Genomic DNA, 17,279 nt, shown 5'->3' with positions numbered 1-17,279 from the left:
TAGGCTTAGTTTTATGTCAATTCCAGGGCCAATGAAAGAATATTAAGTATAACAACTATTCACTTGCTTGGGATTAATGCAATATTGTTCCAATTGGATACCCAAAACCATGTCCCTTTTTTGTCCTCCATTATACTTCATACATACTTATGCTGTATATTTTATAATAGTCATCATTCTGCTCAATGATGTTCAAAGCCTTTAGAAGCTCAACCCATATTCAGCTAATTTAAAACCTGAGAATTACAGGACTGAAACTATATCCAGAAGATGAGTTTTTATTTTATGTAAGTCTTGTCTTCTTTCATAAAGGCCAGTTTGCTGACAATTGTTTTTCTATCCAGTAGAATCATTGCCAGAATGCCAGCTCCCCAAAGTGTTGATCTTGATGCCTTTCTGTGGCTCAGGTATTTCAAGTAGTAAACTATGGATTAACACCTTCCTCTCAGATCAGGTATTCTATCTAAGTAATACTACTGTGACCTCAAGGTTTTGGTGACTAAAATGTTGTTTCCCTCAAAGACTGGGCACTCTATACGGAATAAGATTAGATTCAACTTTCTTTTCATTTGTAAAAGAGAGTTAACCTTTAAAAAATATATAGGACATCTAAGTTTAATGAATTTAGAAAACAGACTTTAAAAACAAATTAAGTAGATTCCAGGTAAGATGGAGTAAGTACACTCCACCTTGTCTCTTCCATTGAATACAACTATAAACACAAAACAGAATACATGAAACAGCTATCTGAAAACTCTAAAAGTAAATGGTAACAAGTGGACTGGGGAAGGAGATCAGATTTCAAAATGCCACCAAACAAGTGGTGAGTTTCCTATTTTTTCTGCTTCTGGTATTTACTGGCCTACATTAAAGCAGCCCAAGGCCCACAAGTGATTACCACCATGTGGACAGAAAGAGCTCCAAGAGAAGTCCTCATTTTGTCTAATATAGAAAACTAGGTTGATGTTTTTTGCTTTCAGAATTTTCAAAATGTTACTCATTGTCTTTTCATTTATATTATTTATGTCAAAAACTCTCATGTCACCCTTATCTTTGTTTCCTGCATGTGGCATGTGTTTTTTTCCTCTGGTTCCTCCTACAGTTCTCTTTTTATTATTGGTTTTGAGTAATTTGATTATGTGAACCTTCTTTGTGTCTCTTGTATTAAGTGTTCATTGAGATGTTTGCATCTGTGGGTTTGTAGTTTTCATTACGTTTAGAATGATTTCAGTCATTATTTCTTCAAATATTTTTTCCATTTACTCTCTTTTCTCCTCTCTTTTGAGAATACTAATTACAGTATGTTAGGCTACTTTAAGTTGTTCCACAGCCTACTGATGCTCTTTTCTTTTATTTCTTTTTCATTCTTTCATGCTTTACAGTTTTTGCAGAGTGACTGTTTCTATTGCTATGCTTTCAAGTTAACTAATTTTTTCTTCTGCAATATTTAATCTGCCATTAATCACATCCACTATATTTTTCATCTCATGCATTGTAGTTTAGTCTCTAGAAGTTTGATCTAGGTCTTTTTAAAAGTCTTTAACTTTTCAAGCATACAGAAAACAGTAATAAGAAGTTTTAGTGTCCTTTTCTGGTCATTCTAATGTCTTTGTTGATTCTGGGTTTGTTTTGATTTATTATTCTCATTATGGGTTGTACTTTCCTGCCTCTTTGTATACTTCATGATCTTAATGGATGCTAGACATTATGACTGTTACCTTGTTGGGTATTCTTGTATTCGTATCAATCCTCTTGTGCTTTATGATGGGATGCCGCTAAGTTCCTTGGAAGTAGTTTGATCCTTGGGGTGTTGCTTTGTGATTTGTTAGGCAGGTTCAGAGCAGTGCTAAGTCTAGGGATAATTATCCCCCACTACTGAGGCAAGATTTTTCTGAGTACTCTCCTTAATTCTCTATGAATTACGAGTTTTTCTAGTCTAGCTGGTAGGAACAGCCATTATTCCTTCCCTGTGTGAATACAGCATAGTAGTCCCTCTAGTCCTTTCAGATGGTTTGTTTCTCCAACTCCAGGTAGTTTCCTCACATATATTCTTTGTTTGTTTGTTTTTGTTTTTGTTTTGAGATGGAGTCTCACTCTGTTGCCCAGACTGGAATGCAGTGGCGTGACCTCAGCTCACTGCAACCTCTGCCTCCCAGGTTCAAGCGATTCTCCTGCCTCAGCCTTCCAAGTAGCCAGGATTACAGGTGCCCGCAACCACACCAGGCTAATTATTGTATTTTTAGTAGAGATGGGGTTTCACCATGTTGGCCAGGCTGGTCTCGAACTCCTGACCTCAGATGATCCGCCTGCCTCAGCCTCCCAAAGTGCTGGGATTACAGGCATGAGTCACTGCGCCTGGCCACCTCACATATATTCTTTGATCAATCATCTGCTGAATACTCGAGGGAAAGGCTCTGCATAATTCTATACTCTCTGTGTGAAGCTCTCTGCTCTCTAACATTCTATTTTGAACTCTTGTCTGTCTTGATCTCCCTGGACTCTTACCTCCTGTCTCCTCAACTTAAATTGTCCACCAGGCTCTGCCTCAGGTAACTCTCCCTACACCTTGGCCTGGCAATTCTTTCAAGACAGGTAGCTTGGGTAATGGTAGGGCTCATTTCACTCATTTCCTCTCTCTCAGGAACCACTGTTCTTCATTGCCTGATGTCCAGGGTCTTAAAAACTGGTTTTATGTATTTTGTCTTTGTCTTTTTTGTTGTTATTTCTGGTAGGAGGGTAAATCTAGTCCCTGTTACTCCATCTTGGTGGAAATAAAAAGTCTAGGATTGACTTTAATTAATCTAGTTTTTGACCTTTTTTGGGAGGAGACTGAATGGTTCATATGCTGACAATAATAAAGTTAGTTTCTGCAATAGGAATCTGTCAAGTAATATATGTCAATTAGGAGCTTCACTAAGAAGTAGTGCCAGGTGATATTTCTTACCTTTTTCTCTGCTTAGCTGATCCTCCAGTATTGATTTGGCTGGGTATCATAAGCTGAATTATAGTCATGCCATCATCTATGACTAATTTCTGAACCTTCTATACTCAATTTGTACTAATTTGATACAATAATTTCTAAACATCTTTTTTAAATAATGTGACTTTTATTTGCACTCACCTTGGTGAACAGCATCACTTACTACTTTTTCTTGTTCCTTTAAGAGAAACCTTGTTTGGTCAAAAATAACAGTGGCAAATTTCCAATTAGCAGTAGGGAGAGTACAGGAGGATACAAGATTTTTTAAGATAGGAGAAGCTGCTGCTTCAAGGAGGCAAAATGCTTGGCACTGGCTATCTGCAAAAATAAAAGCATTAATGGCAGTGTTTTAATAAAGATGGTATGCTCATTTTGATAAAAGTTATTTCGTGGAAATCTGAATTTCTATCTGAATTATTTTCTGAGTTAAAAATAATGAGATTGTATAAAAACTTATTTTAAGATATTTATTCTAAATAAACTAATAAAAACAAACATGGAATTATATCATTTTATGGCTATATTATTTATTTATTTATTGAGACAGAGTCTTGCTCTGTCACCAGGCTGGAGTGTAGTGGTGCCATCTCGGCTCACTGCAACCTCCGCCTCCCGGGTTCAAGCTATTCTCCTGCCTCAGCCTCCTGAGTAGCTGGGACTATAGGCAGGCACCACCACACCCAGCTAATTTTTGCATTTTTAGTAGCGACGGGGTTTCACCATATTGTCCAGGATGGTCTCTATCTCTTGACCTCATGATCCGCCCACCTCGGCCTCCCAAAGTGCTGGAATTACAGGCCTGAGCCACTGCGCCCGGCCTATATTATTTATTAGAGAGGGTTTATTCCATAATTAACTTGACATGGCAAATATAAATACCCATATAAAGAGAACTGCATTTTTTTCTTTGCCATTCTCCACTATTAGCATACAATCTTAAGCCAAACAATGAAAAATTTTTCCAGTTATCACTAGAATAACATTATTTAAAGATTGGCATAATCATCTAGAGACCAAAAGAATGAAAAGATATTTGAGTACCTGGGTCATATTTCCTTATTGATTTTAATAATGAATCTGATGTTCTTAAGCAGGCTGTTCTTTAGGAGTCAAAGAATACTCTTCTTTATAGCATAACAAAAAAATCAATATAGGAATCAATAGTAACTTATTTACATCACTCTGATAGCAGGTAAGAGAAGAGAGAGAGCATGATTAGCAGTTCATTTTCCAGACTGGGCAGAAGAGTCCAAGGAGGTACAGTTGTTCTGATTGATATAGTGAAGTAGCAGCAGTTTAAATGAAAGAAGAAATAACACTTGAGTCGCTTGGGTAAGGCAATGGGGAGAGGCAGGGGCAGTGAACAGGGCATTCTAGGTCGGGATATAACTTGAAAGTAGGAGTGGAATGAAGAAATACCTGAAACAAGTGAAGAAAGTGACATGGAAAATGAGGTATGTCCTAGCTATCTAGGAAAGGGCTTTCAAACGAAGCAAATCTGAATGCATTTTAAAAGCATATAACATACCTGACGCTTGAATTTCAATGACATTATCTGTTCCCCTTTCCTGATTTATTTCCTCCAGGGTTTTATTAACATGAACAATAGGACTTTCTTCTTGAAGTGTCAAAGAACATGCTTCTTTATCTTGAAATTCCAATAAAAAATATAAATTTTTGTTGTTCAAGAGGAACTTAATGTTGTTTTACCTTAATTTTTAAAAATATGATAACAGTTGTTAAATTTCTTCATTGAAGCACGTCACTATTAAAGTGAACAACTATTCAGATCAATGGACCTAACACTGCTAGGTAGGAAGATGAATGGCAAAAATGGAAAAAAACTTTGATATCAGATCAGCATTTTGAGCTCAGTTCTGACTCAGTTTCCTCATATGTAAAATATGGGTAAATATATCTGCTTTAAATGCCAAGTGCAGTTTCTGACACAGAAGGTATGTACTGTTCTACTTAATTTCTCTGTGACTCTCCACATACCCTTTCTTCTACTACTAACCCTCTCCTCTGCCCCAAACCTTCCCTATTTCCATCTTTTTCTAACCAGGCCAATTCTTTTTCTTTTCTTTTTTTTTAAGACAGGGTCTCCCTCTGTCGCCCAGGCTGGGGTGCATTGGTATGATCAGGGCTCACTGCAGCCTTGACCTCTTGGGCTGAAGTAATCCTCCCACCTCAGCCTCCCAAGTAGCTGGGAGCACAGGCATGCACCACCATCCTAGGCTAATTTATTTTTTAAATTTATTATTATTATTATTATAGAGGGAGGGTCTCCCTGTGTTGTCCAGGCTGGTCTCAAACTCCTGGGCTCAAGGGATCTGCCTACCCAAAATGGTGGGATTACAGGCATGAGCTACCACGCCTGACCTGGGCCTAGTTTTACTGCTGTACCCTGCAGGTCTCAGGCATCTTCTATAAAAAGTCATATGTAACTGCCCACCCTACTTCCAGGCCAGTAAAGGGCTCCGCCCTTTGTTTCTTAAGCACTCTGTGAAGACTTCTCTACTGGTACTCACCACATTGAATTGAAATGATCTATCTGCATATCTGACCTGCTCTATTATGCTGTGAGCTTCTCAAGGTCAGCAACAGCATCATATTTATCTCTAATATGTAATTTAGTGCCAGGCACAAAGTATCTAATAAACGTTAGTTTTCTTTCTGTCCTAGGTATTATAGAGGATTTCTTCTTTCCTAAGTATTATGGAGGATTTACACACAAACACATAAAAATGTAGTTATTTTAACCATATAGTAGTATTATCCATCAGTAATATGATTACAAAACAATTCCAGAGACACATTAACATCTTTAAATACATGGTTAAAAATATAATAATGGACTATATTCTAAACTGGATTAATCATGCTACTTTCAAGTAATACTTTCAATTAACCATAAATAATCAGAATAGATATGATCAAATAATATTAATTATTAAACTTTTTGAGGGGGTCTAAGAATTTATAATATTTCTTGCCCCTGAATTAACTGTAAAATAAGACAAAAAGTAAAATATACACCAAAATATTACCTCTATTACTATTAAAGGCTAAGTTGGGGAATAGAATTTAGTTTTAGAGTCAAATGAGCTTGCTAACCAAACACCAGAATTAGACAGAGTTACCCACCCAGTCCTAGGGTATGCTGGACTAGGATAGGATACCCCGCTGGGTCCAGGGAGGGCGGGGGAAGTCAGGGGCACTGCCCAGGAAAGAGTCATGACAGAAAAACCAAGGAGAATTCCTGTTCTTCCTGGGCAACCATTCCCACAACTTATGTCCAATTTATTATTTTGACTTTACAATTCAGATCATTCTTTCTGTCTCCTCTGGAGAGATGTATAAAAAGGCAAAGAGGCCAGGAACTTAACACTTAATTGAGGAAACATCAGGAGTACAGAAGCATTCCCTCCATAACATTCATGTTCCTTTAATTGTTTAGTAAATGAATGGCTAATTTTTTTAATAAGAAAAGATAAAATAATATTTAAAGATTTCAGAATTTTGTGATCTTTCCTATTTTATTCTTTTTTACATTTTCCTCCTTTCTTGCTGCTTTCCCTCACTTTCTGTTGATAATATACCCTATCATAAGCCATTATCACCACTATGGCAACCAGAAAAAGATGTCAGTGTTAATTTTGGTGTGGATTCCTTTTTTGCACCAAATATAAATAGGATCAGAAAACATGAACAAATCTGACAATAACAAATCTTTGAAAAATTCCTATTTTTTTTATCACATTTATACAATAATTATTTATATTTTGCTTATTTTTATGCAGAAGGGATGCTTCAATTATGGTCCAAATATTGGTTAGAAAAAGCTTAGTTACATACAGAATTGTCATCTGGCAAGGTAAGTTATAAGGTGGCCAAAATATTACATAAAAAGAAACTTTAAGTTGAATATGTAGAAATAGAAAAGATCACAGAATTCTGAAATCTTTAAATATTATTCTGCATTTTTACCATGAAAAATGCACTGATTGACACAGTAATATTACTTTTTTAAAAATGACAGCTCACCATAACCTCAAACTCCTGGGCTAAGGCATCTGCCCACCTCAGCCTCCTGAGTAGCTGAGATCACATGTGTGTGCCACCACACTCGGCTAATTTTAGAGATGGGGTCTCATTATGTTGCTCAGGCTGGTCTCAAACTCTTGGCCTCAAACAATCCTCCTGCCTCAGCCTTCCAAAGTTCTGGGATTAGAGGTGTGAGCCCCAGTAATATTACTTTAAGCAGATTTATAAAAGGTTGTCACATCTTTTAGAAAAATAAATATAACCATCATGACATTAAGAACTGAAGATCTTTTGTCTATTAATAGTATATGAGACTGTAAGACCTAACTGTCTCTGAGTCACATAAATATTTTTGTATTCTTTAACTGTGAAATGGGGTAATACTACCTACTTTGATTCCTCAACAAAGTTTCTAAACAGATCAAATATGACAATACATGTAAAAGTGCTTTATAAAGCATAAAGATACCTGTATTTATGATAATATTATTAACCTTATGAAGAAAGAAAGAATAGGATTTATCAAACAAATTGATAATTAGAAAATATTTCTGGTGTTTCTGAGTGTAACGATATATAAATATCGAAAGTTTCCAATGTCCCTAGTCATTAGGTTGCATCAATGTGTACTGAAATTTAGGAATAAACAATAGCAGCCAATAAATAAATAAATATATTGTTGTGTTTATTTCATCAGGGTAACCTATGTCAAACTTATTCTGGAATGCCTATTTTATTTTTATGGGAAGTAAAATGACATGACATATTATATTACCTTTGATGTGGCTGTAAGCAGTGAATATAAGACAGTTACAACTCACACAGAAACTGTTAGGTAATGTTAGAAAGAGTAATACACAATGAAGTAGGCAGAGAAAATTTTCTTTCAAGTACACATAAAAATATGATTTAAAATACTGAGACAGGACTGATAGCTCAAAGAGAAAAAAGAATGGCAGAATTGACCAACAAAAGTTAGAAATACTATGAATTTCTAAGGCCATGTCATAGAAAGCAAGTTTTACAAATAGTGGCTTTTGTTACAAATTCAAATGCATTTTTAGATTTTTTGAAAAATACATATCTATATCTAAATCATGCCTATATATCCATATCTATCTGTATACAAGAAGTATCAAGAATCAATGACATTTTCCTTGACTATGAAAAATAATATAATTTTATCTAGAAGAACTTTATCTCCTGGCCTTCTATAATAAATTATGTGCTTAGTCTTTGAGCCTATCATATCTATGGCAAAACATTATTAAATTACGTACCATGTTTTCCATCACTGTTTGTGACTTCAGTCTTTGAGGTGCAAGTCTTATATTTATTTCGCAGCATAATAAAGTCACTCAAAAGGTCCAAATCATTCTCTTGTTTTTTACCATGTTCAAAAGATGCTTTTTTAATTATTGAAGAGGAAGATGATTTAATAGATGGTCCTGTGCAGTCAAGTTCAAAGTGATCTTCATTTTCTTTCTTTTGGATTATTCTATTTACTGGTTCTTGGTCATTCTTTGGTTTTTCTTCTTTTGCTGCTCTTTTGTCAGAGAAATATTCATCAGAAAAACATAGATCTGCTACTTCTTTTGCCAGAGATGGACTCTTTTGTGGAAGTGATAAATGATCATTTGTAGATTTTTCATCAATAAGTGCAATAGGTGAAGAATGACTTTTATGTTCTAAACATGCTGGAAACAGAAAATAAAAAATACACAAATAACCTCCACACCTAAACGAGTGTTCTATTAGGTATTTGAATAACTTTTAGTTGTGGTTTCTTATTAGTGTAATTTGATCTTTACGAGTACTTTGTTTACTGCTTTGAAAATCAATTTTTGGTCTGAATAAAATAAATTTTTTAAAAGGATCAAAATTTAGCACCCTTTTTCTTACTGTAGGAGCTAGTTTACCAAGCAAAGAAGAAATTCCAGTAAAGCCCTTTTGTTGATAGGCTTATGAGTCATAGCCTTGGAGGTAACAGTTACTCTATGTGTCAAACACTTACCTACCAGGCAAGCCACAGTGGAAAAAAATACTTGCAATACTATAACTGACAAAGACAAAGGACTGTATCCAAAATATATAAAGAACTCTTATAACTCTATATTTAAAAAGGAACCCAATTAAAAATTTGGCAAAAGACTTGAACAATAGTTCACATAAGATATGCATATTCTACAAAATAGATGAATCTTGAAAACATGCTAAGTGAAAGAAGCATCACAAAAGGCCACATATTGTATGATTTCATTTATATAAAATGTCCAGAAAAGGCAAATCTATAGAGAGAGAACAGTGGTTCCAGAGCTGAGTAAAAGAGGGAGTGACCACTAACGGGTACAGGATTTCTTTTGGGGATGGTAAAAGTTTTCTAAAATGGTTTGCGGTGATGACTGCACAACTCTGGGCTTATACTAAAAACCATGGAATGGTGTACTTTAAATGAGTCAATTGTATGGTATGTGAAATGTATCTTGATAAAGCTGTTACAGGAATACTTCAGAGATATTGTGGGTTCAGTTCTGGACCATCATAATAAAGTAAATATGTTAAAGTGAGTCACGCAAATGTTTTGATTTCCCAGTACATATAAAATTATATTTACACTATACTGCAGTGCATTGTGCACAATAGCATTATGTCTAAACAAACAAGTACATACTTTAATTTTAAAATACTTTATTGCCCAAAAGTGCTAATGATCATCTGAGCCTTTAGCAAGTCATAAACTTTTTGCTAAGGGTCGGGTGTCTTTGTTTTTTTTCTTTTTGAGACATGGTCTTCCTCTGTAGCCCAGGCTGGAATGCAGTGCCACAATCATAGCTCACTGCAGCCTCCAACTCCTGGGCCCAAGCAATCCTCCCACCAACCTCCCAAGTAGCTGAGACTACAGGTGCAGACCACCGTGCCAGGCTTTTATTTTTATTTTTAGGAGAGACAAAGTTTTGCTATGTTGCCCAGGCTGATCTTGAACTCTTGGGCTCAAGTAATCCCCCCACATTGGCCTCCCAAAGTGCTGCAATTACAGGTGTAAGCCACTGTACCCAGCTAAGGGGTCTTGTCTCAATGTTGACAGCTGCTGACTGTCAGAGTGGTGGTTGCTAAAGGTTGGTGTGGCTGTGAAAATTTCTTAAACTAAGACAACAATGAAGTTTGCCACACTGACTGACTTTCCTTTTCACAAAAGATTTCTCTGTAGCATGTGCTGTTTGACAGCATTCACCCAGAGTAGAACTTTCAAAATTGGAGTCAAGGCTGGGAGCGTGGCTCACGCCTGTAATCCCAGCACTTTGAGAAGGCTGAGGCAGGCAGATCACGAGGTCAAGAGATTGAGACCATCCTGGCCAACGTGGTGAAACCTGTCTCTACCAAAAATACAAAAATTAGTTGGGCGTGGTGGTGCGTGCCTGTAGTCCTAGCTACTCAGGAGGCTGAGGCAGGAGAATCGCTTGAACCCGGGTGGCAGAGGGTGCAGTGAGCCAAGATTGTGCCACTGCACTCCAGCCTGATGACAGAGTGAGACTTGGTCTCAAAAAAAAAAAAAAATTGGAGTCAATCCTCTCCGACCCTGCCACTACTTTATCAACTATGTTTATGGAAATATTTTAAATCCTTTGTTGTCATTACAACAATGTTCACAGAATCCTCACCAGGGGTAGATTCTATCTCAAGAAACCGTTTTCTTTGCCCATCCATAAGAAACAACTCCTCATTTGTTGAAGTTTTGGCATGACATTGCAGCAATTCAACTACACCTTCAGGTTCCACTTCTAATTCTAGTTTTCTTGCTATTTCCACCACATCTGTAGTTATGTACTTGCACCACTAAAGTCTCGAACCCTTTCAAATCATCCATGAGGGTTCAAATCAACTTTTTTCAATCTTGCTAATGTTGATATTTTGGCCTCCTCCCAAGAATAAGGAATGTTCTTAATGGCATCTAGAACGGTGAATCCTTTCCCAAAAGTGTTAGACAAGATGGCTGTGTATAATTTGAGTTGAGAAACAGATTCACCTTCAGCCTAGAGCACAGATTGGCCTTGGAGTTAATTTAATTAATGAATTGTTCTTACCTGTTTCTGGGGGCAACTACTTAGCTGCCCCTATGTGATTCTAGGATGATAAATAAAGGAACAGAGAGGCTGGGCATGGTGGCTCACGTCTGCAATCCCAGCACTTTGGGAGGCCAAGGTGGGCAGATCACCTGAGATCAGGAGTTTGAGACCAACCTGGCCAACATGGTGAAACTCTGTCTCTACTAAAAATTCAAAAGTTAGCTGGGCATGGTGGTCGGCACCTGTAGTCTCAGCTACTTGGGAGGCTGAAGCAGGAGAATCGCTTGAACCGGGAGACGGAGGTTGCAGTGAGCCGAGATCAAGTCACTGCACTCCAGCCTGGGTGACAAAGCGAGATTTTGAGACAAATCTCAAAAATAAATAAATAAATAAATAAATAAATACACAAACCGTGACAGTATTGGGGGGCAGCATCATGATATGGGAGCAAAGCAGTCCTATGAACTGCTGTCTTCTCCAAGCCAAGCATGGTGGCACATGGCTGTAGTCCCAGCTACTTGAGAGGCTGAGACAGGAGACTTGCATGAACCCAGGAGGTGGAGGTTGTAGTGAGCTGAGATCACGCCAGCCTGGGCAACAGAGCAAGACTCTGTCTCAAAAAAAAAAAAAAAGTTGTTAACTAATTAAAACACCATATGAGTCAATAATATGTGGGCCGAATAGGATCTGAGTGCCACTTTTCAGATATTCTCTAGTGGTAATCTGGTATGTTTAGCAGGTGAATAGAAACTGTTTATTATTTCAGTTTTCTCATTATTTTCCTTTATTATTATCTCTTTAAGCACCCCTACCCTGACCACTTGGCATGGGTTCCAGATATAGTTATTGCTACTTAAACTTCAGAATTATACTGCTATACATTTAATTATACTGTTAAACATTCATTTTTTTACAAATTGAAGTTTTGTGGTAATCTTGCATCAAGGAAATGTATTGCTGTCATTTTCCAACAGCATTTCCAACTTCAGAATTATCATAATTTATTGGATATCAAGAATATCAAATATGAATGATATGTTTTATTTTAATCTCAAATTAGTTACAAATCACAATAAAGACTTTACATAGTTTTATAGATTTAATACATTATATGGATATTTGAAGACCTCATAAAATCTTCTGCCTTGTCTTTGTCTACTAACCTGACCTAATCTTATTTAACATTCTTATTCCACCATGGATACCATCTAGGCCTGAGATGGACTGGTATGTATTTGCTTGATACAGTCTATCTGTTCTCTTTCCTAGCCATCCAAACATCTTTGTCTTCTGTCTTTCTAAAAAATTTATTTTACATTGCTTCTTGTTCTTTTTGTAACAAATATTCAAGAAACAAGAAAACAGATTTTCTTAGGTTACCTTTGAACCTGGAATTTGTGTTACTACTATGGTTATATTACTAGTGAGCCACAGGAGTATACTATAGAAGTGAGTGGAAACAGAGATGGAGATATTATGACAGTTAATTGTCTATCATATATTTATCCCAAGGATCACTTATATATCTTTTATATATTTTGGTATTTGCTATTTGTAGTTTTTTAGTGATTAAAAAATAATTTGCACTTTTTACTTTAGATTTAGGAGTACCTGGGCAGGTTTGTTACCTGGGTATATTGCATGATGCTGAGGTTTGGGCTATGACTGATCCCATCACCCAGGTACTGAGCATAGTACTCAACAGTTAGTTTTTCAACCTTTTCCCCCACTTCCCCCCTCTAATAGCCCCCAGTTTCTATTGTTGCCATCTTTATGTCTATGAATACCCAATGTTTAGCTCCCACTAGAACATGCAGTATTTGGTTTTCCATTCCTGAGTTAATTCACTTAAGATCATGGCCTCCAGCTGCATCCATGTCACTGCAAAGGACATTATTTCATTATTTTTTATGGTTGTGTACTATTCCATGGTGTGTATGTACCACATTTTCTTTTTTTTTTATATATATACTTTAAGTTCTGGGATACATGTGCAGAACGTGCACCATAACATACATGTTATGGTGGTTTGCTGCACCCATCAACCCTTCATCTACATTAGGCATTTCTCCTAATGCTATCCCTCCCCTAGCCCCCACCCCCCAACAGGCCCCAGTGTGTGATGTTCCCCTCTCTGTGTCCATGTGTTCTCCTTGTTCAACTCTCACTTATGAGTGAGAATATGTGATGTTTGGTTTTCTGTTCCTGTGTTAGTTTGCTGAGAATGATGGTTTCCAGCTTCATCCATGTCTCTGCAAAGGACATAAAACTCATCCTTTTTTATGGCTGCATAGTATTCCATGGTGTATATGTACCACATTTTCTTTATCTAGTCTATCATTGATGGGCATTTGGATTGGTTCCAAGTCTTTGCTATTGTGAATAGTGCCACAATAAACATACATGTGCATGTGTCTTTATAGTAGAACTATTTATAATCCTTTGGGTATATACCCAGTAATGGGATTGCTGGGTCAAATGGTATTTCTGGTTCTAGATCCTTGAGGAATTGCTACACTGTCTTCCACAATGGTTGAACTAATTTACACTCCCACCAACAACGTAAAAGCGTTCCTATTTCTCCACATCCTCTGCAGCATCTGTTGTTTCCTGACACTTTAATGATCACCATTCTAACTGGTGTGAGATGGTATCTCATTGGTACCACATTTTCTTTATCCAATCCAGTGTTAATGGACACCTAGGTTGATTTCATGTCTTTGCTATTGTCAATAGTGCTGTGATGAACATATTAGTGCATGTATGAGATAAAAGACCTCTACAAGGAGAACTACAAAACACTGCTGAAATAAATCATAGATGACACAAATAAAAGGAAAAACATTACATCCTCATGGATTGGAAGAATCAATATAGTTAAAATGACCATACTGCCCAAAGCAATGTACAGATTCAACACTATTCCTATCAAACTATCAACATCATTTTCCACAGACCTAGGAAAAACTATTCTAAAGCTCATACAAAACCAAAAAAGAACCTCAGTAGCCAAAGTAATCCTAAGCAAAAAGAATAAAGCCAGAGGCATCACATTACCTGATTCCAACTATACTATAGGGCTAGGGTAACCAAAATGCCAAGGTACTGGTACAAAAACAGATACAAAGACTAATGGGACAGAAGAGAGAACCTAGAAATAAAGTCCCCACCTACAGCCATCAGCTCTTCAACAAAGCCAACAAAAATAAGCAAGGGGAAAAGAACTCCCTATTCAATAAATGGTGCTGGGATAGCTGGCTAGCCATATACAGAAGAATAAAACTGGATCCCTACCTTTCACCACATATAAAAATTAACTCAAGATGGATTAAATATTTACATGTAAGACCTTAAACTGTAAGAATCATAGAGGAAAACCTAGGAAACACCATTCTGGACATCAGCCTTGGGAAAGAATTTATGACTAAGTCCTCAAAAGCAATCACAACAAAAACAAAATTTGCTGAGTGGGACCTGATTAAACTAAAGAGCTTCTGCACAGCAAAAGAAACTATCAACAGAGTAAACAGTCTACAGAATGGGAGAAAATAATCACAAACTATGCATCCAACTAAGATCTAATATCCAGAATCTACAAGAAATTTAAACAACTGAACAAGCAAAAAACAACTTCATTAAAAAATGGGCAAAAGACATGAACAGACACTTTTCTAAAGAAGACTTACAAGTGGCCAACAAACACATGAAAAAAGTGCTCAACATCACCAATCATCAGAGAAATGCAAATCGAAGCTACAAGGAGGTACCATTTCATACCATTCAGAATGGCTACTTATTAAAAAGTCAAAAAACAATGAGGCTGGTAAGGCTGTGGAGAAAAGAGAACACTTATACACTCTTGGTGGGGGATGTAAATTAGTTCAGCCACTGTGGAAACAGTTTGGAGATTTATCAAAGAACTTAAAACAGAACTACGTTCGACCCAGCAATCCCATTACTGGGTATATGTTTTTTAAAAAAAATTGTTCTGTCTTCTGTCTTTGAANATCCCATTACTGGGTATATGTTTTTTAAAAAAAATTGTTCTGTCTTCTGTCTTTGAAACACTCCTTGCTGATAACAATTCTTATTCGGATTGTTTATCTCCTTAGACCAATCTCCCAACATAGATAGTAATTTCTAAAATTTATTTCTAAATATGTTCATTATTCTATAATAAACTATAAACTTTCCCAAATCTGACTGGGCATGGTGGCTAATGCCTGTAATCCCAGCATTTTGGGAGGCTGAGGTGGGCAGATCACTGGAGGTCAGGAGTTCGAGACCAGCCTGGCCAACATGGTGAAACCCCATCNAGATCACTGGAGGTCAGGAGTTCGAGACCAGCCTGGCCAACATGGTGAAACCCCATCTCTACTAAAAATACAAAAATTAGTCTGGCGTAGTGGTAGGCACCTGTAATCCCAGCTACCTGGGAGGCTGAGGCAGGAGAATCACTTGAACCTGGGAGGTGGAGGTTGCAGTGAGTTGAGATCATCCCACTGTGCTCCAGCCTGGGCAACAGAGACTGTGTCTCAGGGAAAAGTAAAACAAAAAAAAACAAAAAAAACACACACCCCCCAAAAATATGTAATTCATGCTAAATATGTTCGATTTACTATTAATATAATGCCATATATAGCAACCCAAATAGCTCAAGACATAGACACTTAAAAGACATTTTTGCCTTCTTAAATTGTATGGTAAAAAATGAATTAGTAAACTTTTAAGTAACAAAGATCCTCTGTTGTCAATGAGTGATATTATTGAATGCTAATGTTCAGCTTTAGGTCAAAAAACAGTTACTGCAAAATGCTGGTTTGCATCTAGGCTGATGTGAACAGAAACTGCTAGCAATTTAATCATTTATAGAAGGAAACAAAGTCACTTTAAATTAAAATGGCTAGAAATTTTAAAACTGAGACTACAGAATTTCAGGACATAACAAGATTTTAGGGTTAGCTAGTCAAACTTCATCATTTTTTCAAGGAAATGGGATCTAGAGAAATCCAAAGTCATAAAACCTGGCAGAGCCAGGGCCTATATGGAATGTTAGAACCCAGTGATTTTCCCAGTTACCTAGAGGAAATCTAGAATCTAACATTTTCACATTCTGAAAATGTTTACATGACTAATATTTACTATTATGTACTTACATTCTAATTGAAGCACTTTTGTAGGCAAAAATACCTCAATTTCAGTGTCATTAGAAGACAAATTATTATGACATAAATATGTATTCAGATGTTCCAACGTTTCCATCATTTTCAGATTTAGTCCTGCTTGTTTCCACCACTCTGCCTTTTCCAGATTAATCACAAGGCTTTCTTCTTTAACAGAAAGTATCTTTTTCAAATCTGTAACTGAATATTGGCTGTGGGGCTCTTGAATTCTTGGCGCTTACAAAAATAAAAATAAAAAACAAACAGTTAGAAACAGGCTACAAAGCAAAAGAAACAAAACACAATAAACAGAACCACATTGGAATTTCTTTATGAAATGCATTTTCATGCATTAGAAAAAAAGTGAAACCTGAAGTTATAGCTGGTATTTTTGTTCTCAAGATGCTAATATTTGTAAAAGTTCAAGCTATTATAGCAGTAGAAGTCACATAAAGGATTTATTTCACTCTTTGAAAATATCAAGAAGTAAAAATTATTCTAATATTTAGTAGGACAAGGAACTCTTATTTTGTTTGACCATTTTCAATTACTAAATTAATATGTTTGATTAACATTTTGAAGTAATATAAGCTTTATTAAATTAGAAATTCTAACTTATTAATAAGGCTTATTATAGGCTTATTAATAAGCCTAAACAAGAAGATATATTTGTTCAGATTTTATGATGACTATATCATTTTAGATATTGTGGTACAAAGCTTACTGCCTCATTACTTTCTAGCCTAAACAGGGAGAAATCATAACATATAGAGGAACTGAAGTAGCACAACTACCTAATATTATTATCTGCATTATAAACATCAACCTGAAATTAGGATTATAAATTTTGAAACTCTAATTTTGGAATGGTGCTTTTATAATGACAGTAATATTAAGAAGAAATTAAAACTTAAAAATACTAATATTAATAATAGCAATTACGAGTTACTAAAAAACATCTGGCACTGTGCTAAGTGCTTTCTTTACATGCATTATTCTTTTTTTTTTTTTTTTTTTTTTTTTTTT

At 36.2% G+C, this 17,279-nt stretch overlaps 1 protein-coding gene across 2 annotated transcripts in view; it reads right to left on the bottom strand.

Annotated features, from left to right (window-relative positions):
* The window catches only part of C15H9orf84 (chromosome 15 C9orf84 homolog), a 106,569-nt gene that overhangs the window by 33,716 nt on the left and 55,574 nt on the right, over positions 1 to 17,279 (bottom strand). For both annotated transcript variants that reach the window (XM_025359850.1, XM_025359851.1), the window contains 4 exons: positions 16,248 to 16,490; positions 8,308 to 8,724; positions 4,509 to 4,628; positions 3,122 to 3,298 (listed from right to left, as the gene is read on the bottom strand). In XM_025359850.1, coding sequence (XP_025215635.1) covers positions 3,122 to 3,298; positions 4,509 to 4,628; positions 8,308 to 8,724; positions 16,248 to 16,490 — 957 coding nt within the window. The remainder of the gene's footprint in view (positions 1 to 3,121; positions 3,299 to 4,508; positions 4,629 to 8,307; positions 8,725 to 16,247; positions 16,491 to 17,279) is intronic.

The sequence above is a fragment of the Theropithecus gelada genome, chromosome 15, assembly GCF_003255815.1.
Source record: "Theropithecus gelada isolate Dixy chromosome 15, Tgel_1.0, whole genome shotgun sequence".
Classification (NCBI taxonomy): domain Eukaryota; kingdom Metazoa; phylum Chordata; class Mammalia; order Primates; family Cercopithecidae; genus Theropithecus; species Theropithecus gelada.
Note: the sequence above shows the minus strand (reverse complement) of the source record. Positions and strands in the feature narration are given on the sequence as shown.